Here is a 27973-nt window from a genome sequence, read left to right as displayed (position 1 = left end):
ATGCCATGGAAAGATGCTACGCTTGTTTTAGAATATGAAAATTGTAATTCCAATTGGAGGGATATTTGCCATGAAAATTCAATTCCTCATGCTTTCGTAAAAGTTTCGTCTTCTCTTCTCAAGCTGATCATTGATTTTAAAGAAAACAGGACTACAGGTATTAAGAAGTCAGAGTACAATGAAATGCATAAAATTGAAATTTCTATGATTTAAACTAAAAGCTCTTCAAGCAGTGTAAGATTTGATCGTTAGTACATTCAATGGGTGTAAAAATTTTAAGGCTTGACCTCTAACAATGAAAAAAATTGTTTAAAGTTACAAGCATATATTGACAGCTCTATTAGGTCATTCAGAAACTGCATTTCCACCCTTATTATGGATTATCAGTCTGGCATACCCATAACTAAGCTGAAGACAGATATCCACTCATTGAAGCTGAGAAAACTTGTTTACAAAATAAAAAGTAGTGATTTATTTTCTTAATTAGTGTACTAAAGGTTTAACATTTCAAATCAGGATTTGATTTTGATGTAAAATACCAGTTTTTTTGCATGTTGGTGTTTAAACCATGTTATAACTCGATTGAGTTGTCAAAATATCAATGCCTTAAAAATGTTTTATGTAAAACAGGGAATACAATCAATAACTTTTAATTATATTGTAAACAAATACGGTAATTGTATTCTATTCCATTGAAAGTAATCATGAATTAATGTCCATTTCACTCATTGTAATCAGTAAGTATATTCTCTGCTTTATCATATGGATTACAACTGTACATATTTCTTTTGGAATATATAATGTATTTTTGATGTTGACTTTATGTGTTATGGTATAACTTTCAAAGTGTTCCAACTTGTTAATAATTTTTTATACAATGTCTTTAATAGTTTTTTACTTTCTTCTATATCTAATACATAGAAGAAAGTATTGGATTCGTGCAAATTTTCGAATTTCGAATTTTGACGGATTCCAACGTTTTGAGGTGTGCTGAGTCCATTTCGACCATTTTTGGAAAATGTCTGTCTGTGTGCGTGTATGTGTGTGTGTATGTATGTGTGTGTGTATGTATGTGTGTGTGTCACGTCTGTGTGTGACCAGTTTTTTGTGGCCGCTCTACAGCAAAAACTACCGCATGAAATCGAACAAAATTTGGTACACATATGTGCCCCTATGTGAACTTGTGCCCATTGGTTTTTGGCGCGAATTCCTCCAAGGGGGGTGGAGCAATGTGACGTTTTTCTAGTTACGCGTGCTTGCTATTCCTCAGAAAGTAACTGGCGGAATTAAACAAAATTTGGTCTATATGTTGCCATTAACAGGAACAGGTGCTGATTCAATTTTGGTGTCAATAACTCAATTGGGGGTTGAGCTATAGAACGTTTTTTGTCGTCAATTGTGACTGCTGTATCTCAAGAAATAATGAACGGAATGAACGAAAAATTTATCGGCAAGTAGCCCTTAGTGGGTATAAGAACTGATTTTATTTTGGTGTCAACAGCTAAAAAGGGGGTAGCGCAATTGCCCGTTCTTTTTTTCCATTTTGAGTGCCCTATCTCAAGAAGTATTGCTACGTTCTGGTTGAAATTTGGAATATATGTGAATCCATACGTAAACAGGCTTTGGTTCAATTTTGACACCAATCGCTCCAAGAGGTGTTGATTTTTTTTTTTTTTTTTTGCGAACAAAAATAGCTTTATTAATGCAACAATAAGAGAGATAAATCGTAATAGATTGTTGTCTGCGTATTTCTCGTGATTTTAATTGTATGGAAATGATCGGAAATATTATCTCAATGATTTAAAATTTTTAACTGTTGCCATCTTATGTTTGCTAACAAATAAAATATTTGTAATTAATTCAAGCAAGGCTTTTAAAATAACTTTCAATTTTCGCTCTTTGCTTTGCTTTTGCAATAATTCAGACATTGGGATGGTCAAGTTTTTGCATGTGTCATTTCGTTTTTGTTGGGAATATTGCTTCCTCGTCAAGCATGGGGAGGGATCAGAAAAAAAAAAAGAAAAATATAGAAGAAAGTTTCGTGATGGCCGCAACATACTAGTTATATAATGTCGTTAATAGTTTTTTATATAATGTTAAGTGTGAGTAAAAAGTCTGGAAAGATAGTCTAAAACATGTGCTAAACTATTTTTCTACAAAAGGAAACTTGAACAGGGCCGCGCCGTCCCTATGTGCAAGGTCGTGCGGCGCACGACGGCGCCAGAGTTAAAAAGGCGCCGAGCTCTACCAATCAAAAATGCTTCAAATGGAGGGAAAAAATCTCCAACTAAAAAAATAAAATTGAACTTTTCGGAATAAAAGTAGCAGTGAAATTATACTGCTCATTAAAACAAGCAATCCTCCTTACTGCCTATCTAAAGGAAAAAATATTTCCTTGTTGTGTCTAAATATGCTATTCAAAAGCGCAGTCTTTTACACGGAAAGCACATGATGCTAATAAATGCATCATTAGCATTTTTCTTCATGTGTGGAGCCATGAATGTTATTTCGCTATGTCTGTAATGTCACAAGGTTGAGCATTTTTCTTCAACTATTTATGTATTAAATTAAAGAAAGAGGCACCCTTCTGGTTGCAAAGCCCCGTGTCCCCTCCCCTACAGAATGCTTAGTTGAATGTTCTTCAAAAATATTTACTATTAAAGGGGGGGGACGCATTTTTGGAAAGCAAAGTGATTTCAATACGGAAAGAATAAGGATGTTGGAGTAAAGCTTTAATTTCTTTTAAAACTAAATACTTTTAAAAAGAAATCTTGGAGTTAAAAATTCTCAATAGTTTCAGCTAAGTGATCAACTACTCCCACTCCGTCCTATTTCTTTTCTTTTTTCCTTGTTATTATTTTTTTTCTAGTTCGCTTAAAAATAAGAAAGTTTTCAAAATGCTACTTCTCTGAATCCTCTCCCCCCCCCCCCCCTCCTCAGAATTACGGACCATCTCAAATTTTGTTTCCAGATCTTCAATTTCGCAAAATTTTGCGAAACTCACGAATTCAAAACAACATTGCTTGAAACTGCGTTCGAAAATCAGTTAAAATTGCATTATTAGAGCTTCAATTTCGAATGATTGCCAGTCCTAATGTTACCAAATATGGTCTTACAATCACGTGTTTAAGACTTCAATTTAAGAAAATATTCGAGCAAGACCCTTTGAATCTCCTTCGTTTAATGTAATCAAAAATTAGGTTTTTCAAACATGACTTACGAAAACTTTAAGTTAGAATAGCCTCTGAACCACTTCTCTTAATACCATAGAATACTGCTTAGGTTTTTAGGACTTTAATTTTGAAAATTTTTCCAGGGGGAAGTTCAGAATTCCTTCCTTGTAAAAATCTTCAAAGTTGCCTACAGTTGCGTTTTTGGAAGTTCAATTTCGTAAAAATTGGAGGAAAGAAAATGAATTGATTTCTGTCTATAAAAAAAAAAACAATCGGTTAGAATCTCAGAGTTCCATCCCTTATTCTAACGTCAATAAATATGGCCTATAATTACGTTTAAAGGGTCAACTTCTATAAATTTCCGTGGAGCCCCTTGCACCTTTTTCCTCCATAACACCACCAAAGACGGTCTAAAATTGCGTTTTTCAAACTACAAGTTTCAAAATTTTCCCGGGAAGAAACCCCGGACCCCTCTTATTAAAAGAGAGATTTTTTTTTCAATTTTTGCCCCCCCCCCCCTCCCAAAAAAAAGACTATTTTCTAGTTGCGCTACTGCTCTTGTTGTCATCTTTTGACAGGCATAAAAGTTTTGTTAATTATTTATCACTTAAAGATTTAGATAGATTTGCAAAGTGGCTTTAACTTAGGTATTAAAATATTTCCTTCTTCCGAAACACATTATTAGCATATCAGAGGAGCTGCTGAACTCAGATGATGTAAAAGCGAGATATGAAGTAAAAACGTACACCATATTGCGAAATTAAATATTCACGCATTATGTTTTTATAAACTAAATGCCAAAAGTTTTTTTTTTTTTCCATTTTATATTTGTCTACAAAACCTCCCTCCAGGTGTTAACTACATTTTTCTCGAACGACTGAGCATAAGGGCGCTCAAAAGACATTTGCACGATGGCGCCGATCAGGCTTGGCGCCCCCTGAACTTGAATTAATCAACAACAGAGTATAAAACTTCAAAAAAAAAAATAAAAATAAAATTTTTTTTAAATCCTGGCTACAATTTTTGTTTGCTGTAATTTTAACTTCTAAGAAGCAAATTCATTTTAAAGCTTTTCTTTGTCCAATACATTACCATAGTTTTAACATTTCATTATTTTATTTTTGCTTTGCAACTGAATTTTTCTTGTTTCTAATCTAAGGAAGTGTTTTTATATAGATGTTGTGCTGAGCTCAAGTCAAAATTTAAAGCCAATGCCATTAGTTGTATCTGAAGTTATTGCATCAAATTATGAAATTATGAAATTTTTGGATTCAAGGTAATATTTCGTTATGTTTTTTAAATATCTAAATTATTTATTTAATTATTCTTTCTTTATTGTTTTTGTTATACTTGCTGCATCGCCCTGCTTTGCACCGTCTACATTGAAAATAAAAGTTCTGTCTAGTGACCCATGTTCAACATTCAGGCTTGAACAAAAAGAAAAATCTATAAAATTTCAAAAAAGGAAAAATTTTAAATCCCCCGATTACGGGAGAAGCCTCAAAACAAAAGCAAGAATTTTTTTTGTTCGCAGTCAAGAAAAAAATGGCAACAGATTTTTCTTCACGATGATTTATTCACTTTAACTCAAACTGAGCTCGATGCTCATGATAAATTTCCAATTCAAAGTTGATTTTCCCTTACTTACCGTATCACCCCGCAAATTTCGGGGGTCACCAGATTTTCAGTGACACCTGCCTGGTCCTTTTCGGCATGCCGGAGAAATCGAGGTTAGAAAAAAAATTAATACTATAAAAAATAAATGTTCAGCTTTAAAATGAATATAAGTTCTATACATATCTTATTAGTATCAATAATCAGTTTAATTTCGTAAAAATATTTGCTAGCAATGTCATTTGTTATATTAACAAGAAAAATATCATTTAATACTGAATAATATTATAAAAATTAAATTAAAACTAAGTAAGCAAACATTTAAGCAGTAAGTTATGGCCCCTAATACCAGTGCTTAAGAATTTATCATATAATAAATAAAAATTAAACTTACCTCTCTAAATGGAACCTAAAATAATTTATTTAAAAAAATTATGAACAAATTGGAGTAACAATGATTGCTTCCGAATTGATTACTTTATTTGGCATATAATTAAATCCATTAATAATGACCTACTACCATAAATAACAAGCACATATTATATATGCAATACACTTTTTTTAAAAAAAGGTTACTTTTGAGATTTATTTATTTTTTTCCTTACACTGGTTTGCTTTCCGGTTGGAACTGAATGGGGAAATTTACTTTCGTTTTGTTGTAAAATAAACCTCAAATTATCCGGCATGCCGGAAAAGTCAAATTTCCTGGATACTGGTCAACCTTGCTTTTCTACGGCATGCCTGATAATGCGGGGTAATATGGTATAACTTTCCTGTTGGAAATTTTAGGGACTTAGTGGTTTCATTTTCAGAGGAAAAAAATCCTCTAAAAGGGTATTTTTTAGGGGCTTTCGAATGAGACTAAAATTGAACCAATTGGATAATTATTTTGGTTAGAAAAAGCCATTTAATGCCATTTTTGGGTCCTAAAATTAAAATTCGAATGGTTCCGTACTTTTTTGGCTTTTGAAAACCCCCCTATGTTCCTTTCGGGTGCCCAAGTACCTCCCTGCCAAATCTGGTTGATATCCAACGTGTTAGAATAGGAAACATAGAATATACATGCATGTATATTCTTTGTTTTAATTTGTATGGATTACATATTAGCAATGTTGGTTTTTAAAATTTTAGAAGAAAGAAAAAGAAAAAAGAAAGATGATTTTTTTGTGACCACTATTTTTGCAAGTAATAAGGATCTGTAGGTATATATTTTGACACTGAAGGAAACATGTAGTGAAATTCAGGCTTCAAGCAGGTGTTAAACTTTCTTACTTTATGTCTCCCAAATTTTTCAATGCTTACTTGCATTTTCATAAAATATAGCAGGTATGCCGATATTTAAAAGAGCATAGAGTTATTTATAGGAAATTGCTATAGATATCAGGGTTTTTTTTCTTTTTTTTTCAAATGCATGATTGCAACCGAATATTTTTCTTCACTAATTTATTCAATAACCAGCTTTATGTCTGTATATAACTTCAAGTTAGAGACTTAAGTGCAGCAGAACTTTGAATAACCAAAGTGAATGAAATCCAAAAATATTTAGAATTTTTTCCAGATTTAAAGTAATTTCACTTATTTTACTATACTGTCTGAGTTTTGTTTAAGTTTTAAAAAGTCTTCTTTGCTATTAAAAAAAAAGAAAAGACAATGAATAATGTATTTTTCATCTATTATTGTTATTATTAGTTCATATATATATATATATATATACCTGTTTATTATTTACCCAGTGTCTATAGGACTTTAATTTTTATACCATTTGTTTATCACTACTATCATGGGCATACGGGGGAGGGGGTGCCCCCTCACTTCCAAAAGTAAAGGGGCCTTGCCCCCTCACTTTTAAGAATTAAAAGTTAATAATCGATTGAAAAATGATTTTTTATTAGGTGGATTAATTTATTTCACAATAGTAAAAACAAAAAATTCAAAATTTCTCATCTTATTTCATAAGAGTGGAACTCTGAATTGTAAGGAGAAAGTCTACGGTGGCCATCCGTCCCGATTTTGATGCTGTATCTCACATTTTTAATCAGTTTTTTAAATAATTTATTAAAAACCAGCAATATAGCCCAATTTTTCCAAAGAAAAAAAAAAAGCTTCAGGGGCCACTCCCCCTGGCCCCTACACTTCTTTTGACCCCCCACTTTTTTGGTGCACCTGCCATCTATGTACAATTATGATTTTTATTGCCAATTAAAAAGTAACTATCAAATCAATAGTAACTTCTTTCAATTCAGCTGCGGATAGCATATGACATGGCATCGGGTCTCCCAAAAATTTGATTCACTGAGTTCAAAAAGATTTGCCATCACTGAGCTTGTGAATTCCTTGAAAAAGAGGTCTTCACATTATGCCCGAATAAGAATATTCCCCTAAGTTACCCTAGTGTCCTAAAATGCACAGTTAACAAACTAAAATTATATCATTCAAAACTATTTTAGGGAGGATGTTTTGCTGTGTGAAAGAAATTACAAAAGAATTCTGCCTCAAATGTACTTTGCTGATGTTGCTTTTGATGAAAAAACTGCTGCCATCTTACTTGAAAAGGCATTGCTTGGAGACACTGATTACATGTCTGTTTCATATGAAAAAATTATTTTTCTAACATTGAAATATGAATTAATTTGGATCATTGTTCATGAAACAGAGGTTATTATGTAAGTATCAATTGGAATTTTTTTTTCTAAAATTTACTTTAAATCAAGAAGGGGGGGGGGGGGGCATTTATTGTAAAACCTTAACTTATTGTTGCATTTAATAAGTTTGAGTTTTGATTCTTCATCTTCAAATTTAAAGTAAATATTTCTCCACCAACAAAATATTTATTCAAACTGAAATAACTTTTCTTATAAGCTCTGTAATTACGAAAAAGTAATAGTAAACAAGTAAATTTGTCATGTTGAAATGATTCTTGATTGTAATGTTGCAAATAGAAATTTCATTTTTTGTCATTCTGTTGCATTTTTATATTAGCTTATGTTTTATAATTTTGTTTTTCATGTTCACATGTTTGAATAGTTAATAACTTCTGAAATGATATACAGTAGGCGCCACCTAATGTGATCACTTTGGGACAAATACAATTTGATAACAATAACCGACTGATAACAATACCCGAAAAAAATCCAGGAGACACAAAATAATGATTTTATTCCGCTGAATGAGCATTTATTTTTGCAACCTCAAATTGAAATCACAATGACTAAACTGAATGCAGCTTTAAATTATAAATTATCAAATTAACAGAATGGAAATATCTGAATTATGAAAAGTTAAAGCTAAATTTTGCAATTTTTAATCACATAGTAATAGGTGAAGTAAAATATGACCGCTTTCCCTGACATTCATAAGCCAGTTTCAAAGCACATTCAGCTTTTCAATCTTTCCAGCATGGTTTTGCTTGTTGTTTAAATTTTAATTTAACTTTGCTTTGTTTTCAATCTCGACACAATTCTTTCATAGTTTACAAAGCAATGGCAACAATAGAGGTCCTACATCAATGCCTGAAACATGTCCAGCGACTGAATTTTTTTAGGTGCAAAAGAAAGTTTTCTTAGGGGTTGTGTGTGGTCACTGGGTGCGAACTTTCTGTAGCTTCATTCCTAGAAAAATTTTAAACTGCTATTGAAAACCACAAAATACTACACAGAAAGTTAGTCTCTTCAGGGTTTGCCAATGTATTTCGTTTAATTGGGGAACAAAAACAGGGGGAAAAAATTGAAAGTTTATGAAAAAGTGATAACAATAAATGAAGACGCTGATTACAATATCCGACTTTTTTAACGTGTGTTAACATACAAGTATTCCAGGACTTCGTGATTCTGATAACATTAAGCGGCGCCTACTGTATGTAGACAAAAATTAATACACACTTGTAAACAAATGATTTTGAGTTTTGACTTAAGCTTTCGAAAGAATAATTATAAAAAAAATGACTACTCCATTTGAGGCAATGAGAAGCAAAGGGATTCAAGTGGACATTTTCAAGTTTTGTGTAAAACACGTTTAAAGAGAAGGTCCTTTGTAAACTTTCATTGAATTTTTTTTTCTAAATCCTGCTATACATCAACACCTACAAAAGCTATTAGTTTTATCTCTTCCCCCAAGACAGAGGAAAGGTTTCCCTACTATTCACCCTGGTTGACTCCAAATTTTTAATTTTGCCACTTACATCTCTTTGCTTCTCACTGCCTCATTTGATGTTGTAATCAATGTCAAGCCTTAGTGTTGCACTCCATTAATTAGCAATGCTATTCCTAACAAGCATTTGGTTTTTTGACTATAATTCACTGACACCCAAAATACCCATCGCCGACAGCAATGTGTATAGCAGTACTAGACCAAGAGCTGACCCCCCAAAACACGATTTATCTCTTTTATGGCTTGTGGCCGGTTAAAATAATAAAAAAATGCAATTTAAAACTTTGGCTCGAATCCCCCCCACTAATTTTGGGTCACACGGCTGCGTGGGTGGATGAAAGGTCAAAAAAATGAAAAATATCAAAGTGATGAGTTAAATGGCTAAAAACTATATAATAGCATTAAATTAATAAGAAAAAACCCGTAGCTAATTTCCCCCCCAGCTATGTTGGGGCGAACGTGGTGCCCCCCAGGGGTAAAGTATCGATTATTAAACTTAAAAAAAAATGATCACTTTCGTGGGGGGGAATTTTACAGGGTATTAGTTTCATTATTTTGATTGCCAAAAAAAATTCCCCCCCAGTAACTATGGGTCAATTTGTCAAAAAAATTTTTTTTTGTTCCTCTTTATTTGGTTCAAGTCGAGTATTGTTCGAACTTACGCATGACTGTTTAAGTTGCAAAAAAAAAACCCCAAAGTTTGAACGTTTTTTCATTAAAAAAAACTCGTAGCAATCCCCCCCCCCACACCTATGGAGGGGATTGCTACGCGGTGCGCAGTTTTACAACGTGGTGCCCCCCCCCCCAGGGGTGAATTGTCGATTGATTAAATTAAAAATAAATGATCACTTTCGTGGAGGGAATTTTACAGAGTATACATTTAATTGCAAAACAAAATATCTCCTCCCCAGCAATTATAAGTCTACTAGCTGCATTGCCAGGCGTTGCACGGTCTACCTCAAAAATGTACGTATATTCGGCGTTTCAAGCATTTTATACAATTATATAAATTTTCTCGCTTTCATTACATTTCTTATTGCTGCTCCACTCTTATTAGTCAAAGCGCAATGTTATATAGCCTATAGCCTTCTCAATAAATGGACTATTCAACATAAAATGAATTTTTCAGTTCGAACCCGTCGTCCCTGTAGACCAAGAGCTGAGCCCCCAAAACACGGTTTATCTGTTTTATGGCGGGTGGCCGGTTAAAATAATAAAAAAATGTGATTAAAAATTTTGGCTCTAATCCCCCCCCCCCCCCTCCGCCCACTATTTTCGGGTCACACGCTGCATGGGTGGATGAAAGGTCAAAATAAAAGAAAAATATTAACATAAGTGAAATGGCTAAAAATTATATAATAACATTAAATTAATTAAAAAAAACCACGTAGCAAATCTCCCCTCCAGCTATGTTGGGGCGAATATGGGAGCCCCCCCCCAGAAGTGAATATCGATTGTTAAAATTAAAAAAAAAAAATCACTTTCGTGGGGTTGGGGATGGGGAACTTTACAGGGTATTTGTTTCATTATTTTGATTTCCAAAAAATCTCCCCCCCCCCCAGTAAGTATGGGTAAATTTGTCAAAAAAAAAGTTTTTTGTTTCTCTTTATTTGGTCCGAGTCCAGTACTATTTGAACTTTCCCATGACCTCTTAAATTGTAAAAAACAATTTCAATTATTTATTCGGTAAAAAAAAACACGTAGAAAATCCCCCCCCCCCCAGCTATGTTAGGGCGAACTTGTTGCCCCCCAGGAGTGAATTATCGATTGATTAAATAAAAAAAAAAGATTACTTTCGTAGAGAGGAGGGATTTTCTCAGAGTTTACATTTGATTGTAGCAGGAAAAAATATCCCCCCCCCCAAAAAAAATTGTTTTTAATTTAAATTAGAAATTTTGAAATATTTTTCAAAATGAAAGGAAGCAATTCAGCGTCCGTACATCTGCTTCTACCACTGTGTGCTCAGCATGAAAAGAATGAAGGGGAAAGTAACGCCTGTGATGATTTCTTCTTGCTGTTTCGAGGGCAGTTTCGTCAGTGATCAACTGTAGCCAACACAGTGAAGTCGTTATAGCTGTTGGTTTTTCTTTTCGGAGCACGCTGTACCGCATCCTTAAACTGAAAACGTAAAAAAAAATCCTTTTTTTCAAAAATATATTTTGATGTTTTTATATTATGAGTGTTTTAAAGGGTAATTTTAAGTGTAGCCAGCCACCAGATAAAAGATAATGTTTTGACAGAAACTTTATTTGAAGGAATAAAAGTTTCAAAGATTCGAAAACACTGAAAACTGAAATTCCGTGATTTAGATTTTTCCGAGTTCTTAACAGAAGCAGATTTATATCATCGAGATTGCAAGAACATTTTTATCAAACTAGATAGACACTATCACAACCAATATGCTGAAGGTAAATAAATCTATATGAATTTCCAAATTATTATTTTAAAAATTCATTTAACGCATCGGATTAACGCATTAACATTTACAAGTAAAAACGTCGTTATTGCAATTTTAACATAAAATCACTTTTGTTTGTGAAATAAACTCATAATTACTGGGGTAGGGGGAGATTTTTTTTTTTTTTGCAATTAAAACAATTAAATGTATACTCTGGAGATAATATACTAAATTATCTTTTATCTGGTGGCTGGCTACACTTAAAATTACCCTTTAAAACACTCATAATATAAAAACATCAAAATATATTTTTGAAAAAAGGATTTTTTTCACGTTTTCAGTTTAAGGATGCGGTACAGCGTGCTCCGAAAAGAAAAATCAACAGCTATAACGATTTCACTGTGTTGGCTACAGTTGATCACTGACGAAACTGCCCTCAAAACAGCAAGAAGAAATCATCACAGGCGTATACTTTCCCCTTCATTCTTTTCATGCTGAGCACACAATGGTAGAAGCAGATGTACGGACGCTGTATTGCTTCCTTTCATTTTGAAAAATATTTCAAAATTTCTAATTTAAATTAAAAACATTTTTTTTGGGGGGGGGATTTTTTTTCCTGCTACAATCAAATGTAAACTCTGAGAAAATCCCTCCTCTCTACGAAAGTAATCTTTTTTTTTATTTAATCAATCGATAATTCACTCCTGGGGGCAACAAGTTCGCCCTAACATAGCTGGGGGGGGGGGATTTTCTACGTGTTTTTTTTACCGAATAAATAATTGCAATTGTTTTTCACAATTTAAGAGGTCATGGGAAAATTCGAATAGTACTGGACTCGAACCAAATAAAGAGAAAAAAAAAACTTTTTTTTTGACAAATTTACCCATAGTTACTGGGGGGGGGAGATTTTTTGGAAATCAAAATAATGAAACAAATACCCTGTAAAGTTCCCCATCCCCAACCCCACGAAAGTGATTTTTTTTTTTTTTTAATTTTAACAATCGATATTCACTTCTGGGGGGGGGGGCTCCCACATTCGCCCCAACATAGCTGGAGGGGAGATTTGCTACGTGGTTTTTTTTAATTAATTTAATGTTATTATATAATTTTTAGCCATTTCACTTATGTTAATATTTTTCTTTTATTTTGACCTTTCATCCACCCATGCAGCGTGTGACCCGAAAATAGTGGGCGGAGGGGGGGGGGATTAGAGCCAAAATTTTTAATCACATTTTTTTATTATTTTAACCGGCCACCCGCCATAAAACAGATAAACCGTGTTTTGGGGGCTCAGCTCTTGGTCTACAGGGACAACGGGTTCGAACTGAAAAATTCATTTTGTGTTGAATAGTCCATTTATTGAGAAGGCTATAGGCTATATAACATTGCGCTTTGACTAATAAGAGTGGAGCAGCAATAAGAAATGTAATGAAAGCGAGAAAATTTATATAATTGTATAAAATGCTTGGAACGCCGAAAACACGTACGTTTTTGAGGTAGACCGTGCAACGCCTGACAATGCAGCTAGTAGACTTATAATTGCTTTGGAGGAGATATTTTGTTTTGCAATTAAATGTATACTCTGTAAAATTCCCTCCACGAAAGTGATCATTTATTTTTAATTTAATCAATCGACAATTCACCCCTGGGGGGGGGGCACCACGTTGTAAAACTGCGCACCGCGTAGCAACCCCCTCCATAGGTGTGGGGGGGGGGATTGCTACAAGTTTTTTTTAATGAAAAAACGTTCAAACTTTGGGGGTTTTTTTTGGAACTTAAACAGTCATGCGTAAGTTCGAATAATACTCGACTTGAACCAAATAAAGTTAACAAAAAAAATTTTTTTTGACAAATTGACCCATAGTTACTGGGGGGGAATTTTTTTTGGCAATCAAAATAATGAAACTAATACCCTGTAAAATTCCCCCCCACGAAAGTGATCATTTTTTTTAAGTTTAATAATCGATACTTTACCTCTGGGGGGCACCACGTTCGCCCCAACATAGCTGGGGGGGAAATTAGCTACGGGTTTTTTCTTATTAATTTAATGCTATTATATAGTTTTTAGCCATTTAACTCATCATTTTGATATTTTTCATTTTTTTGACCTTTCATCCACCCACGCAGCCGTGTGACCCAAAATTAGTGGGGGGGATTCGAGCCAAAGTTTTAAATTGCATTTTTTTATTATTTTAACCGGCCACAAGCCATAAAAGAGATAAATCGTGTTTTGGGGGGTCAGCTCTTGGTCTATACCCTACCTTCCAACTTTTATCTCCTTAAATTATTCCTATGCTTTTACTAAACGGTCCCGATTTTGTACGCGTTTCTAAAACCAATTGAATACTCTTTCGTAACACTCGCTTATTTTTGTCTATTACATGTGTCTATTGCTTAGACATACCTCTGCCTCGACCATTATTTTCAACCATTCTAATATTTTATTTTTTGCTGTTCATTTTCATGCTCATCTCTTTTCTTGAGCCCATTCAAAAATTTCTATCCAGTTGCATTTGAGCTAATTCCAGCTAACACCTTTTAAAATACTTAGCCTTAAGGCTTACAGAACTTACCAAAAATATACCTAGTTAATGAATAATTTAATGAAATTAGTTTTATCTAATGGGGTTGTTTCCAAAATTTTAAAAGTATTTTTTTTTTTTCTGAAAGAGCATGCTTAAAAACATAGGATCTGACTCATTTTTTTAAATAATTTATTTAAGTTTAATAAAAAATTACTTAAATCAGTGCGCTTTCATTGCTTACACTTCTGTCATGTGACGTCACAAATGATGAAATGCCATTCACAGAACAAAATATTTAAATCGCATCTTTACTAACGTGCATTGGCAACAATGTGGTTGATAGCAAGCATAGAGTGCAATTTTAATGCTCGTCGATTATCATAACGTGGAAACGTGGTAGAAAGAACATCATTTGTGACATCAAGACCACCCCTTGTTTGAAAAATTGTACATTTTAAAAAATTAATTTTTAAAAAACCCTGAAAATGAAAGCATTTTCTGGGTCCATGTTTTTATTATTATTATTTTTTTTTTTGCTCATTCTATCCATTTCAATGACTAAAAGTAGTACTTTTGACTGAAGGAAACCACCCCATTATTAAAAATGTTTAGGATAGCTATTGATTTCTGAAATTAAAGGATTTTAAAACTCTAACATTTAAGTTACTCAAATGCAAGGACTATTTTCAGTACGTCTAAATGCTTTGACAATCACATTAATTATTTTCAGGATTACATTTTCTGTTAATTATTATTCATTTTTGATAGTAGCATTAAAATTTTGCTTTTTAATTTATTGTTGCCTTTTTAGTCATTGTTTAAGTTAAGTTTTGAATTCCCCACAGTTAACCATATAGAAAATTCACACTTTGCTGATGTTCAACTTTACACTGTAAGGAGTTTTCACAAAAGTATGCTTACCTTTGCATCTGAAAAATGAATTGAGATTTACATTATCGATATGGAAGCTTTTCCATGACTGTATGATTAAAATCCAGTATTACCTGTATTATTTTTAAATCAAAAATGTTACGTGATGTACTGCCCATTCTGGTAGCTTTTTTTTTTTTTGTTTTTTTGTTTTTTGTTTTTTGTTTCCACAAACCCAAAATAGAGATTATTTTGAAGGTATGAAAGTCATTATAAGCAGAGTTGTAGTTAGGGAAGGAATGCCATTACCCAAAATATTTGGTTTTTTAATGTACAAATAATACAACTGTACTGTAATGTGGTTCCAAGCCATCTTTTTATTTGATAAGTTCACTCAAACAATTTTTTCCCAGCTACATCACTGATTTTAGGTGAGTAAAACAAGTTGTTGCTACATCAAAATAATCATGAATTGTGCACAAAAATTGTATCTGTTTAGTTAAAAATTTGATGTACAATACAATGAATTAAAAATTTCAACTGTATATTTATGTTGAATAACCAACCTATTTTTTCAGGGATGGTGATTTAACAGTTTTAACTGAAACTCAAGCAAATTTCTTTCAGTTTTATTTAGAAGTTATGAAACTTAAAGAAAAAAGTCCCATATTCAAAACCATGGTTTGTGACTTTTCTAAAAGTGTAACTTTCCTTTGATTATGTTGAAGAACTCTGATGAATTTTCATCTGTTTTGAAAATAAATGAAAAAAAAAAATCTGATTCACTATTACATTCAGTGTTACTCAAAAACACATGTACCCCATGCAATTTTGCAATTTCTGAAAAAAATTTGACTTTTAAGAAAGAATAAATAAAATGAAGGACTAACTGTTAATTGAAACACTAAAAGAAAAAAGTGCATACTTTATTAATTGCATAGGAGAAAATACAAAGCAAAAAGTTTGTTACCAGTGCAAAAAAAGCACCCGACATAAAAAAAAGACTATGATATACTTTTGGGTTAACGAAAGGAAATTATTTAACTAAGTCTTTTGTCCCTGCGTGAAAGTTTTCCGACTTTTGATGGATTTTTGTCTGTCTAAGAAAATATGCTGATGTCCTAAATCTGGGAAAAATTCTGATAAATTAGCTTTTTTATTTAATTTGTATTATATGATTGATGACAGAAAACTTTTTTCTCATTACCTAGTGATGAAAAATTAATTACTCGTAAATAAAATGAAATATACAATTTATTAAATGATTATAATTCTAAAGCAATCATCGCGAATTGCTCAATCTCTCATTTTTCTCTTATGTATTGTTTGTGTATTTTAAGCTTAATTTTTGGATACATAGTAATATTTTCTTTGGCAAATTTGCCTTCTAAAAATTGTGTAAAGGTTTTATAGAATTAAAATACTCGTCTTGAAGTAATGTACCCATGCATCTAAAACTTTTAGCACCACACACAGAAAAAGGTGCTAAACAATAAATCTCCCCCTCCCCCCCCAATAGACCTATTATTGCAACTAGGCTATTACAATTTCTAAGAGTTGTTTGGTTATTTCATTTCCTTCCATTTTTATATATCATATTTGTTGACTTGTTTTATTGATGAATCTAAACTTAATCAAAATAATTTTAAAAAGTAGAGCAAAACTTCATTGCCTTATTAAGTAAATTTAGCCTTATTAAGTTTCATAATAAATGAAAATATCTTACATACTTAACTGCAGAGGTCTCCAACTTTCAAGATGACCCCATTTTAAATTTTGATGGGAGAGATAGGGTCAATAATACAGCAATTTTTAGTTCTGGTGTTAGCGGTAGTCCCCCCCCCCCGCCCCTCTTTTGCCCCCCCCCTTTTTTTTCTATTCAAGCACTATAATTTTCTTTCAAATGCTCAAAAGGAAATATGTTACCAAGCAAAAGCTTTTTTTTTTTTTTTTCAAATTGTGAGCTTACCGCAAGCCAGATAAAATGTGTTCACAGACCAGATATAACTCACAGGCTGTTTGTTGGGGACCCCTGCTTTACTGCATTTGTTATTTGCTTTGCATCATTTTACATTGAAAAAAATTAATTATTTTTCAAAATCAGGAATTTTTTTTTTGAATTCATAAACTTTCTTGTACATAACAAGTATTAGTTACTAATATTTTAATGTTTTCTAGTTCCTGTTTGTTGACTCAAATGAGGCTTTAACTGCAGTAATATCAGACATTCTGACTTTTCGTTTGAGAAGAGCTAATTTTATGATTGATGGTTCAATTTTTTCAAGAGACCCAACAAAAGTATGTGCACTTCTTTAGAATTTGTGGATATAATTACATCTCATTATCATTTTTTGACAATTTATATTGTTACACTTTAAAATTAATATTATTTTCTATACCTTGATGTAAATGTTTCAATTAAATTATAGATTTAACTTTCTTTACTCACTTATACTGCCCTGTGCAGGTAAACCGCAGCATCTGCAGAAATGAGTTTTCGAGATATTTGAAGAAATGTGTGGTGGATTCGTTACTAACAATAGGGAAATGCTGGAATTAGACGACTTTTTCGCGTCTTTTTTTCAGTGGAAACCAAATAAGTGAGCTTGTACAGTAAAGATAATGTAAAATAGATGACAAAAATTAAAAAAAAAATGAATCATTTGCAGTTACTGCCCTTTACCTGCACACGACAGTATAGTAGAGATAAATACAGCTAATGTTGCAAGAATTCCTCTTTATCTTATAAAGCTTAAAAATCAAGTAACAGCACACACATAGCCACTCACAGATTAAATAGCAATTAGATCCATTAAAAATAACAAATCAGAAGGCTTAAAAGATACTGTTGCCCTTTTTGATTTGCTAAAAAAATTGTCTTTATATTAAGGTTTTCCTCCCCAGATGTTTTTAAACCCTTTTTTACCATATTAACCTAACTTGGCTCAAAATATATTTATGCCAACCTCAAAATAGTCCAAACCAGCAAAAGCAAAATTGTGTTGATCCACAACCGTAGTAGAATACTAGGCAGAATTATCAGGAGATGGAACATGCCAAGTTGGCGAAACAATTTCCCATTGGTAAACTTGTGATCATTTTTGATTTTAATCCTTTTATCGAGTTAATATATTTATTTGGCATAATATTTTATTTTTAAAAAGTTTATTCAGTTATTTGACAGGGTTTTTTTTCATTTTAATGGAACTTTAAGTCCTGTTTAATGGTTTTTTTTTTTTTTTTTTGGTTTAAAAATGAAACATTTGAATTTTAATTTCAGCAGCATTGATTTAGGCTTCGTTTGATAATCAAATAAGCCATTTCTGTTTATTAGTTTGGAAAAACACTTTGAAAGTGCGCCAACTCTTCCATGTTGTGATAATTTCCCCCAAATACTATTTTTGAAGTTCAACTGAAGTGCATGATTTTCGATTTTGAAGAGTTGCATGATATAAGAACCTTTAATTTCTAACAAGTACCAATTCTTTCAGAGATTGGGTTAATGAATAGCTTAAAATATTAACATTACTGTAGTGTAGTCCTGACAAGTTTTGAAAACTTTTGGCGCTACAGCCTACTTATACAAATGTTTCATTAAAATGTAAAAATGTCACTGACAAAATTAATTAAATCACCAAAATCTACTTAAAATTCCCTTAAAATTTAAAATAGTCGCCTATAAATAAATGAAAAGAGCCATTAAATTACATTAACTCTTAAAATAAAAAGATAAAAAATTTCTCCAACACTCCATTATATGGATGCCTCAGTTGCAAAATCGATTAACTCCACTTTTTAAAAAAATCCTCATTTCTGCTTTAATAGTGCTTTAGCAATGCTTAGCATATGAATTTATATTGAAGTTTTGGTTCAGTACATTTCTGATCCTGCGATGGAAGAAAATGTAACACAAGGGCCTATTCACTCCTATGGATAACACTATCTTCTTTATAACTTTTCTCGAATTTTTGTTTTATGGAGTTAATCGATTTGGCAAGTGGGACATCTATATAATGTTTTTCTTTCTCAGCAACCACATTACCATATCCCAGCCGATCTGCGCATGAAGGAAGCTACAATTGTGAAACGATACCACTCAGTTTTGGGGATTGGCGAGCCACAGCAAGCAAGAGGCTCTGCTCCCAAGTACATTTTAAAATATAGTTAAACAATCTGATCCACCTCTAGCAAAAACAAGCTCCTGATTTAAAACAAAATTAACTAATTTTTTACAAATATAAGGAACAAAATGGTTATAGTTAGGATTGGATTAATTTATATCTGATTTTGGAGCATGTAAAATAGTGTTTTTTGTGTTAGCACATGTGCATTGAAAGATAACTAAATTGTTAAGTATGTTTTAAAAGTTTGGAAACTTCTTTTAGGAAATTCAAATTTTATCTGCTCCCTGTCCCCAATTAAAAACACTACAATTTCTTGAAATGTTTAAATGTTTTAGTATGTATTTCAGTGCTTTTAAAGCCAGCAACTTCTCTGCTTTATGTTAAAAAAGGTCGAGAAAGGTATGACCCCCCCCCCACTCCCAATTTTTCATTATAATCATCTGATAGGTTATTCTCTGTGTGAGATTAGAGAACCTGCTGGTTATATTCATTCTCTGTATGACACGTAAAAAGAAAAAAAAAAAAGATTCATTTTACTTGATTTAGCCAAGTGTATAAATCCTTTAAATTTCCTATTTTGCAAATTGTTTTAAAAATCTTTTAGGAAGAAATATTTTTGGCATCCTTTCCATCTTTGAATCCTTTCGTGTAAGTAGTTCTTGATTTTTAATTTTTTGTATACTTATATGATTGCAAAATTACATTGTACAGTTGTAATATTTAAAAATCATTATATTCTTCTTTCATTTACATTTCTTCCACTATGTAGGATTGATATACTGTTACGTTTCCATTGCCTGAATGACTTAATGTGCATGACGCTTGGTACATTATTAGACAAATATTCTTCTATTCCTGAAAGGTTTTTATCGGTAAGTTGATTCTTGTTCTTGAAAATTTCACTGGTTTTTATTGAGTAAAAATATTATTTAAAACTATTCTTTATTTTATAATTATTTTTCAAGATATGCTCATTAATTTTCATAATTGTAATGAACATTTAAATTGAATATAACACCTCAAAAATTGAGAAAAAGAGTTTATCCTTTTTTCATTAAATGCAGTTTTCTTTTTTCACGAAGGGGATGCATATTGTTGTAACTGTTTAAATTGTTAAAAAAATTACTTAGAGCTTTCAGTTTTGAAAAAAAAAAGAAAGAGCTTTCAGTTTTGAAAAAAAAGAAAAAAGGAGGAACAATGGTTAATGTTTTTTTTTTTTTTTTTGAGCAATCACGATTGCTTATTGCTTTCATTTGACAGTTTTGATGTGCTATCATTTTATTTTTCCGCCAACACCCACTGCAGCACCACCGTCGACGGACCGATGCTGCTTCTCTAGCGAGCAAAGTCTCCAGGTTGCGTCAATATCCTACACTTGCACGCATACATAGACGCACGTACAAACAAACACATACACACACATACAAACATCTGTACACACACGCATACATACAGACACCTACACACCTACACACAACTACCCACACACTCATGCCTGCACACAGACGCAAACATATATGCCTACACACACATACACATTCCCCCCTACCACAAACACTCATATGCACAACTAACCACACACTCATACCTGCACACACACATAAACACACATGCCTACATACACACACACACACTCGTGATTGCGAAAAACATAATTTGAATTCCAGATGTCAAAATTCATATTAATTTTTATTTATTTTTTTTTTTTTATTGATAAGATGTTTTATACTTTCATTCTGAATTGAATAATTCTTTAGGAAAATCATGTGATCATTTTTGTTTATTAATTTAACCCCTGCTTCTCAAAGCTGTTATTTTAAATCATATTTTTTAAGTCCCAGGTGTAGTACAAGCATAAATTGTGGATTTTTGTCCGAAAAAAAATGTTGAATGTTTAAAAGTGCTTTATTTTAAGTATGCACCATGGCTTCTTATGCATTTTCCCCATTTTGTATGCAATTTGTGATCACCATGCCAAGAAAAATCTTTCTCTTTGGCTGCAATTTATTCATGGCCCTTTTTTTTCGTATCTTCATATGAACCAAAGCACCAAGGGTTCCCATATAGGGGGGCAAGTGGGGGGTCAAGACCCCCCATAGAAATGAGAACTTCCTTGCTTTTAGTGCTTTTTTCTTTGAAAAATTGTATACAAATTTCTTTTACAGCCATTAATGAATAAGTTATTAAAAATGTCAAATTTTGATATCTCTAATCTGTACTGAAATTGGTTTCCATGAGGAAAATATTCTGCTAAACCATGGAGAAAATTTTCGAGCCCCCCCCCCCCCCTTAAAATTTTGCATATGGGCACCCTTGCAAAGCACTGCTCAGCAAGTGAGTGCAAGGGCAGATCCAGCTTCTGGTTTAGATTGAGTCATCATCCAAATGGACCCCCTCAAAGTGCAATTTCCGGGCAAAAATAGTGTCCGAGGCGAATTTTACAAAATATAAACCCCCAAAACACTTATTTAGTATATATTTGTTTGCTTAAGGAAGGGTCATGACCCCCATGACTCCCTGCATTGCTTTCTGGATCCGATGTGAGTGACCCATGGATCCAAACGGGATAATCGGAAGGAGCCAAGTCTGGGAATAAGCCGCATGGGTAGAACTTTTTATTTGAGTACGTAGAAACTGTCCTGAACCAAATTTCTGTATGTGAGGGAGCATTGAGCAGGGGGGAAAATTATTTTTTTGTGCTGCCTGTTTTGGTATTTTGGAAAATTTTCTAGTTCAAAGCAGTTGATTAAAGCCTAATTGTTTGATAAGTTTGCAAAATATCTTTGTTGAGCAATGTTTGCAATGCCACATCTTCATATTTTTTTTAGCCTTTAGTTCCTTCTCTGATGCATCAAAAACACTATTTTTGGGATGACTAAACCATCATTTACACGTATCTTGCACTGGAGTGTGTTCGCCATAAGCTTCTCAAAGTGATCGGTATGATTCACCAGCAGTTTTTTCAGCAGATATTAATGCTGTCTGTGAATGCTCTTCGTTTGACATTGGTTTGGGCAAATTGAGCACAACACTACAAACATATTTTCAATTTATCACTCATGCGCATGTCAAGGCTCGAAAATTATACTGCCCGACATGCCTGGGACATGTAAAAATTCTGATCGGGCATGAATCTTTTCCCCTTGCATGCCCGGCCGGGCATGTAATTATTATAATTTTTTAATCAAATATTGATAATTTTAATGGAAACTTATTATGTACTATTTATTTAAACTTTTTAAAATGTTTTATATTGACATAACTCTTGATTCAGATTTTGCTGTTAAATTCATTTTTTGTCTGATTTATGCTATACGACAGATTCAAATATTTTAATTTTTATACAATAAAAAAAACTGGGCATGTAAAAATTTGATTTGGGCATGTGTTTTTTAAACAAACATGCCCAGCAGGGCATGTAAAATTTTAAAGATTTTTCTAGCCTTGGGGAATCTGTCACTTGCTGATGGTATAACATAATGACTCTGTAACAAATATCTTTAGTAAACTTTGTTGGTAAGGCAGCTGTTGTATTTAATCACATTCTGCACTTGTGCGGCTGTTATTATTAAAATAGAGGAGATGATTTTTGCTTTCTTTTTATCTTTTGTAGCGATTTCATCATGCTGTTAACATGAATATTGACACGTTTGATCAGCTTTTTCAAAAGTCTGATGATGAAGATGATGAAGAATTCCATTGCTCCTCCGTTAAATCAGACGGTTTTGAGTTTCATCCGAAAATACCTGAAGTTGAATTTTCTGAACCTGTAGAAGAGTATGCAGATTCTGCTGAAGATCTCTCATGTACATCTCTGTACAAGCATTCTTTGAATGACTTTGAGAAAACTTTGGAAGAAATTGATCGTGATTATTTCGCTTGCAAATATAGTCCTTCATTTGATAATAACACGAATATTGACTGTAGTGCCAATGATGAAGAAATGGATGAGGTTTATGTACAACCAAAAGTGAATAGAAATTTTCCATCTTCTTTACCATTCGCTAAAAGGATTAAAATAGAAAACAAAAATACAGTAGTTGTGAGACCCATGCTTGAAACTTCAAAATGGTCCCAGAGTGATGTTGATACTGAGAAGCTTGATCGCAATAATCACAGTCATCAAGATGATCCAATGGAACAAAACTTTCTTGGCTGTTCTCCAGAAACACAAAACAGTTCCAATTTCTTTAGAACCAAAGCAAATTTTCATAAAAATACTCAATCTATTAATAAAATAAGTGATATAAAAAAATTTATGCATAATAATAGCAGGAATTACCAACCATTAGGAATGGGGATGAGTTTTCCATCAAGTGTTACGTTTTCTCAAGAAAACAAAAAATTGTCTAATGCAGTAAGAGTTAACAAGGGGCTGTGCTCACAAACTGTTAGCAAGCTAGATATAATACAAAACGCTGCGACTAGAACCAAGAGTGATGTAGAAACGCAAAGAGTTTCACCAATAGTTTTCAAAAGTGCTGACTATTTTTGTAATAGCAAGAAAGTGGTAGAATTTGACGATGAAAAGTACAGAGAAACAACACCTAAAAAGAAGCCGAAATTTTCTCTTGACCACAATCTTTTGACAGGTTTGTATACATTTTTATCAGAGCCTTATTGATAACAGAACTTATTCTATAATATTTTGAATCCCATCCAAGATGCTAAAATCAGGGCTGCTGAGTTGTAGGGAAAATGACTGTCCAGAAATTTTAGAATATTCTACTCCGACTACTTTACCCCAAAATCTGTCCAACTCCAACTCCCCAGCTCTGGTGAAAATCCACACAACATTGAAAACAGATAGAGAAACTCAGCTCCTTGTGCTCCGATAGAAATCAAGTCTTGTTTTGTTTTTCAAGTCATTTATTCAATCAGTTATTCAGTCTTCGGTCACTCGTCTGGTCTGCTAATTCTATATACACTACCAGTTTGTTTGGCACTCTTGGCTTCCTTAAGAGGTTTTCCATCTCCAGCTCAGTCACTTTCCTATGCCGGACTGATGAGTGCTAATAAGCACGAAACTGCAGTCCTCGGCTGGAAATGACTGAGCTGGTGGTGTATTTCTGCTTTAGCCCTGGCTAATGGGCGGTAATTTACTGAATATACCTTGCCTCACGTTCAATCTTCAAGTTGAACCGAACCATTGCTTCGGTCACTCGTCTGGTCTGCTAATTCTATATATGCTACCAGTTTGTTTCGCACTCTTGGCTTCCTTAAGAGGTTTTCCATCTCCAGCTCAGTCACTCTCCTATGCTGGGCTGATGAGTGCTAATAGGCATGAAACTGCAGTCCTCAGCTGGAATGACTGAGCTGGCGGTGTATTTCACGTATTTATACTTAAATGGTGCTTGGCTATTTTTTCAAGTTTTATGATTATTGTTTTTCCCTGTACCAAAAATCGGCAGCAAAAGTCAGTTTGCCTAATTATTTTTTAAACATTTGAAAATACATAATTAGATGAACTATATTAAGTTATTGAGTTAAAAAAGAACAATTGTTTAGCAAATTGCTGTTGTGATATTGTAAAAAGGGTTATCCACATCCATCATGCTTTGAGGAGGAGTCGAGTTCATGAAATTGTGACGAGAAGAAGAGAGAAGGTGACAAAAAGGAACATCATGCAGTTATTATAATATGACATGTAGTAAGGTGAAGTGTGACACTTTGTGACAAAGGGGAAGGGAGTCAAATATGTTGAAAAAAAAGTGCGACATCATTTAAGGATAGCCCATTAGTACTCCTTCAAAATCTCCTCCTTCAAAACTCTCTCCTCCAGAACTCCTTCATATTATTTCTGAAATTGAGTACGAACCCTGTGTTGTGGAATTTACTAACCATTGCTTTTTTACCACCCTTTTATTATAAACTAGTGGTAACCGCACGGCTTTGCTCTTAATAGAAAATTAAAAGGTCTTTTGATTCGCCTGTATATTTACAAATAATGCATGGTGAATTTCTCGCCAATTGGCTTGCTCTTGTTACAGTTCCACATTGTGATAACTTGGTAATTTACTCGTCCTTCTTATGATAATTTTGCTTTGGAAAATGTTCTTAAAATTGGAATAGAAAAAGAACAGCATCGATTTTTCGAAAATCGCTTCGAGGTGCACACCCCCATGCTACAAACTAACTTTGTGGCAAATTTCATGAATATTGGCCAAGCGGTCTAGGTGCTGTGCGCGTCATAGAGATCCAGACAGAGAGACTTTCAGCTTTATTATTAGTAAAGATATATTTTAATTCTTACTATAAAATTGGAAACTGGATGTTCTGCTGGATAACATCCAATCTTTGTCAATTATTCCACACATTGGTCAACTAGACTAAGTGAAATAAGTTCATCAGATATCCATTGAGTTGAGTATGTTTCCGAAATTAATATGTAAAATAAATTAACTCAAATCAGTACATTTCATAGTAAGCAGTAAATAAAGTTCAGTACCTTAAGCCAGGGCTGAGGCAGAACTGCAAACAATATACTGAAAGCCTGACAACCCAATTACGACATCCAGCAACTGCAGTTTTGTCCCTGTTATGGACTCATCAGTCTAGAATAGTCAATAACCAAGCTTGAGGCAGATGCCCTCTCGTTGTAGCTGAGATTACCTTCAAACAGTTGCAATGAGAAGACATTTGCCTCCAGCTTGGCTATTGACTATTTTAGACTGATGAGTCTATAACAAGGACCAAACTACAGTCTCTGAATATCATAACCGGGCTGTTGGTATATTGTATACTTTTCATAATGTTTGCAACATGTACTAAAATTGTGTATACAACCCTAATTCAAAATAATAGAATATTTTTCTCCTTTTGAAAACAGTTCATTCTAACCAAACATAAGTGCAAATTAGGAAGTTAAGTGAACGTGCAACCTTTCGTAGACCTTAAAGTGTGCATTTCATTTCAAATGTACTCAATTAAAAATAATCTTAGACTGAATAACCTAAAAGTTTATAGTGTTGACAATTTACATTGAGTCAAAAATTAGAATATTCAAATCAAAGGAGGAAAAAACACTTAAAAAAAACAATACCAATACTAGAATGCGTTATCTTTTGTAGGATTCCATGCTTGAATCCTTTCACACACTGATTCTATCACCTGTTAACATTAATGGCTTCTGACACTGTTTCCATATCTTCTTAAATGCAGCAACGAGCTCCATTTTGTTGGCGGGCACCAGGTCTTGAACTGCTGTCTTTAGATTTTACGGTATACCTCAAATTCTTGATCGTATTGTAATTAGTAGGGTTGCTTGACCAGTTAAATACCGAAATTTTTCTTTCTGTTTAAAATCTATGAGATTTAGATACATGACACAAGTCAAACCTTGCTGAATGACAAAATGTGTCACAAATTTGTAACCGCTGTGCCTCAGATGAAGATTCATGCAGTATTATTGATGAACAGCGAAGTTACGCATTGTTTTATTTTAAGATACATACAACTGCCCAATTCCAGCAGCCCTCATGTACTCACAAGCCAAAAAGAATGTACATGAAATACACCGCCAGCTCAGTCAATTCCAGCCGAGGACTGCAGTTTCGAGCTTATTAGCATTCATCAGCCCGGCATAGGACTAATTGAGCTGGAGGTGGAAAACCATCTAAGGAAGCCAAGAGTGCCAAGCAAACTGGTAGCTAACATAGAATTAGCACTGACCAGACGAGTGACCAAAACAATAGTTCGGTTCAACTCGAATATTGCAGGCAAGGCAGGTATATTCAGTTTATCTGCTTCATTTTCTGCTTCATGTTTATCATTTGTTTTACTTCGTAGATCCGCAATTGAAACTAATTTATGCATCCGTCCAATCGTAGTTGACTTGGACACGATAACTATAGATTCTTCCCAACACTTACGGACGTAAGAAGCATTTTTCAACGATTATTTTGAATGATTTACTTTAATTTGGGTTCATCACTGACAATCGTTGCAATTTTTCTACCTCGTTTACTTTGGTTGCTTTTTAGTTGGCCAATCCTTCAATATTCCTTTAAAATCTTACATACCGTACATTGTAAAACGTTCATTTGAATTGAGTTGGATAGTTTTTTTCTTACTTTAAGCAATTATACAATACGTAACTTTGTATTTTCTCCTATTTATCACCTATTTTGACGACCCATTTTGAGCAGTAAAAAGCATTTAAAAGAGTGTACAATTATTCGGGCGCCAAACTCCATACTTGTGACAAACTATCGGTTAACAGGTATGCAAATATTTTTGCTAATTTTTAAAATTCATGTTGAATGAATAGATTATTCTAATTTTTTGACCCATGCAAAAAATTAGTATAATTTTCCATAAATTGTTCAAATAATATCTGAAAAGTTGTTTAAATTTATTTGCCCATTCATGAATAATGTGTTTTACTCTTTTTAATTTGCATGTGTTCATTTTTTCCAACTCAGGGACAAGTTTTGTTCAAACATTTCTGATATTCTATTATTTTGAATTTGGATTGTAACGTTTTATATTTTTCAGATTCTGATTGGGTAGGCCAAACTCATGTTCGCTTGACTCCTTTTGAAGGTAAACGATTGCAATATGAAAAAATACCTGGGCACAAAGGACAAACACGATTAGTTTTCCAGTAAACTTCAAAATAAATTGTTATGATTTTTTTAAATTTTAGCTGGGTTTTTAATGCTATATCTTTTAAGTGTTCAAACTGTATTTCATTCAAAATAAACCAAATGCATTGAATATGATGTTACCTTATTTTTTACTGTTGAAAATGATTGGACCGTTGTTTGCTCTTTGAAACTTTTCAATAGTGAATTAATGAATTTAGTACAATCTGAATGATGGAGAAAATTTTTTGACATTTTGTGTATCCTATTTTTGGTACTGTGGAAAATAGGGCTGGATGATGTAGGAATTTTTACATTGTGACGCATTGCCAACCTTACATCGCAATGTAGCGATGAATCTTTTTTTTTTTAACTTAAACTTGCTTGTTTAAATTTTACAAAAGTACCTGGACGACCGAGCCTCGCTCGGCTTTAAAAGAATTATTTTTTGTCAAATTGTGGTTTTTTAAGGTTCAATACTTTTCCAAATATACTTGAAAAGCTTCACGTTAACGAAATATTATGTACTCGATCTTCT

The 27973-nt window shown here is 33.1% G+C and overlaps 1 protein-coding gene across 1 annotated transcript; it reads left to right on the top strand.

The window, feature by feature from the left end:
- LOC129219896 (protein shortage in chiasmata 1 ortholog-like) lies at positions 1–27549 on the top strand. Its single transcript, XM_054854214.1, has 9 exons — positions 1–157; positions 4350–4449; positions 7235–7450; positions 15305–15407; positions 16905–17024; positions 19455–19498; positions 19620–19722; positions 22464–23442; positions 27347–27549. Exons 1-9 carry the CDS (start codon positions 1–3, stop codon positions 27457–27459), a joined length of 1935 nt encoding a protein of 644 aa, XP_054710189.1. The 3' UTR covers positions 27460–27549.
- The last annotated feature ends 424 nt before the right edge of the window (positions 27550–27973 follow it).

The sequence above is a fragment of the Uloborus diversus genome, chromosome 1 (assembly GCF_026930045.1).
Source record: "Uloborus diversus isolate 005 chromosome 1, Udiv.v.3.1, whole genome shotgun sequence".
Lineage (NCBI taxonomy): Eukaryota > Metazoa > Arthropoda > Arachnida > Araneae > Uloboridae > Uloborus > Uloborus diversus.
Note: the sequence above shows the minus strand (reverse complement) of the source record. Positions and strands in the feature narration are given on the sequence as shown.

Coding starts and splice junctions, on each gene's coding strand:
- LOC129219896 (XM_054854214.1), top strand. CDS start 1: ATGCCATGGAAAGATGCTACGCTTGTTTTAGAATATGAAAATTGTAAT. Junction 15,408..16,904: donor GTCCCATATTCAAAACCATG/GTTTGTGACTTT, acceptor AATGTTTTCTAG/TTCCTGTTTGTTGACTCAAA. Junction 23,443..27,346: donor TGACCACAATCTTTTGACAG/GTTTGTATACAT, acceptor TATATTTTTCAG/ATTCTGATTGGGTAGGCCAA.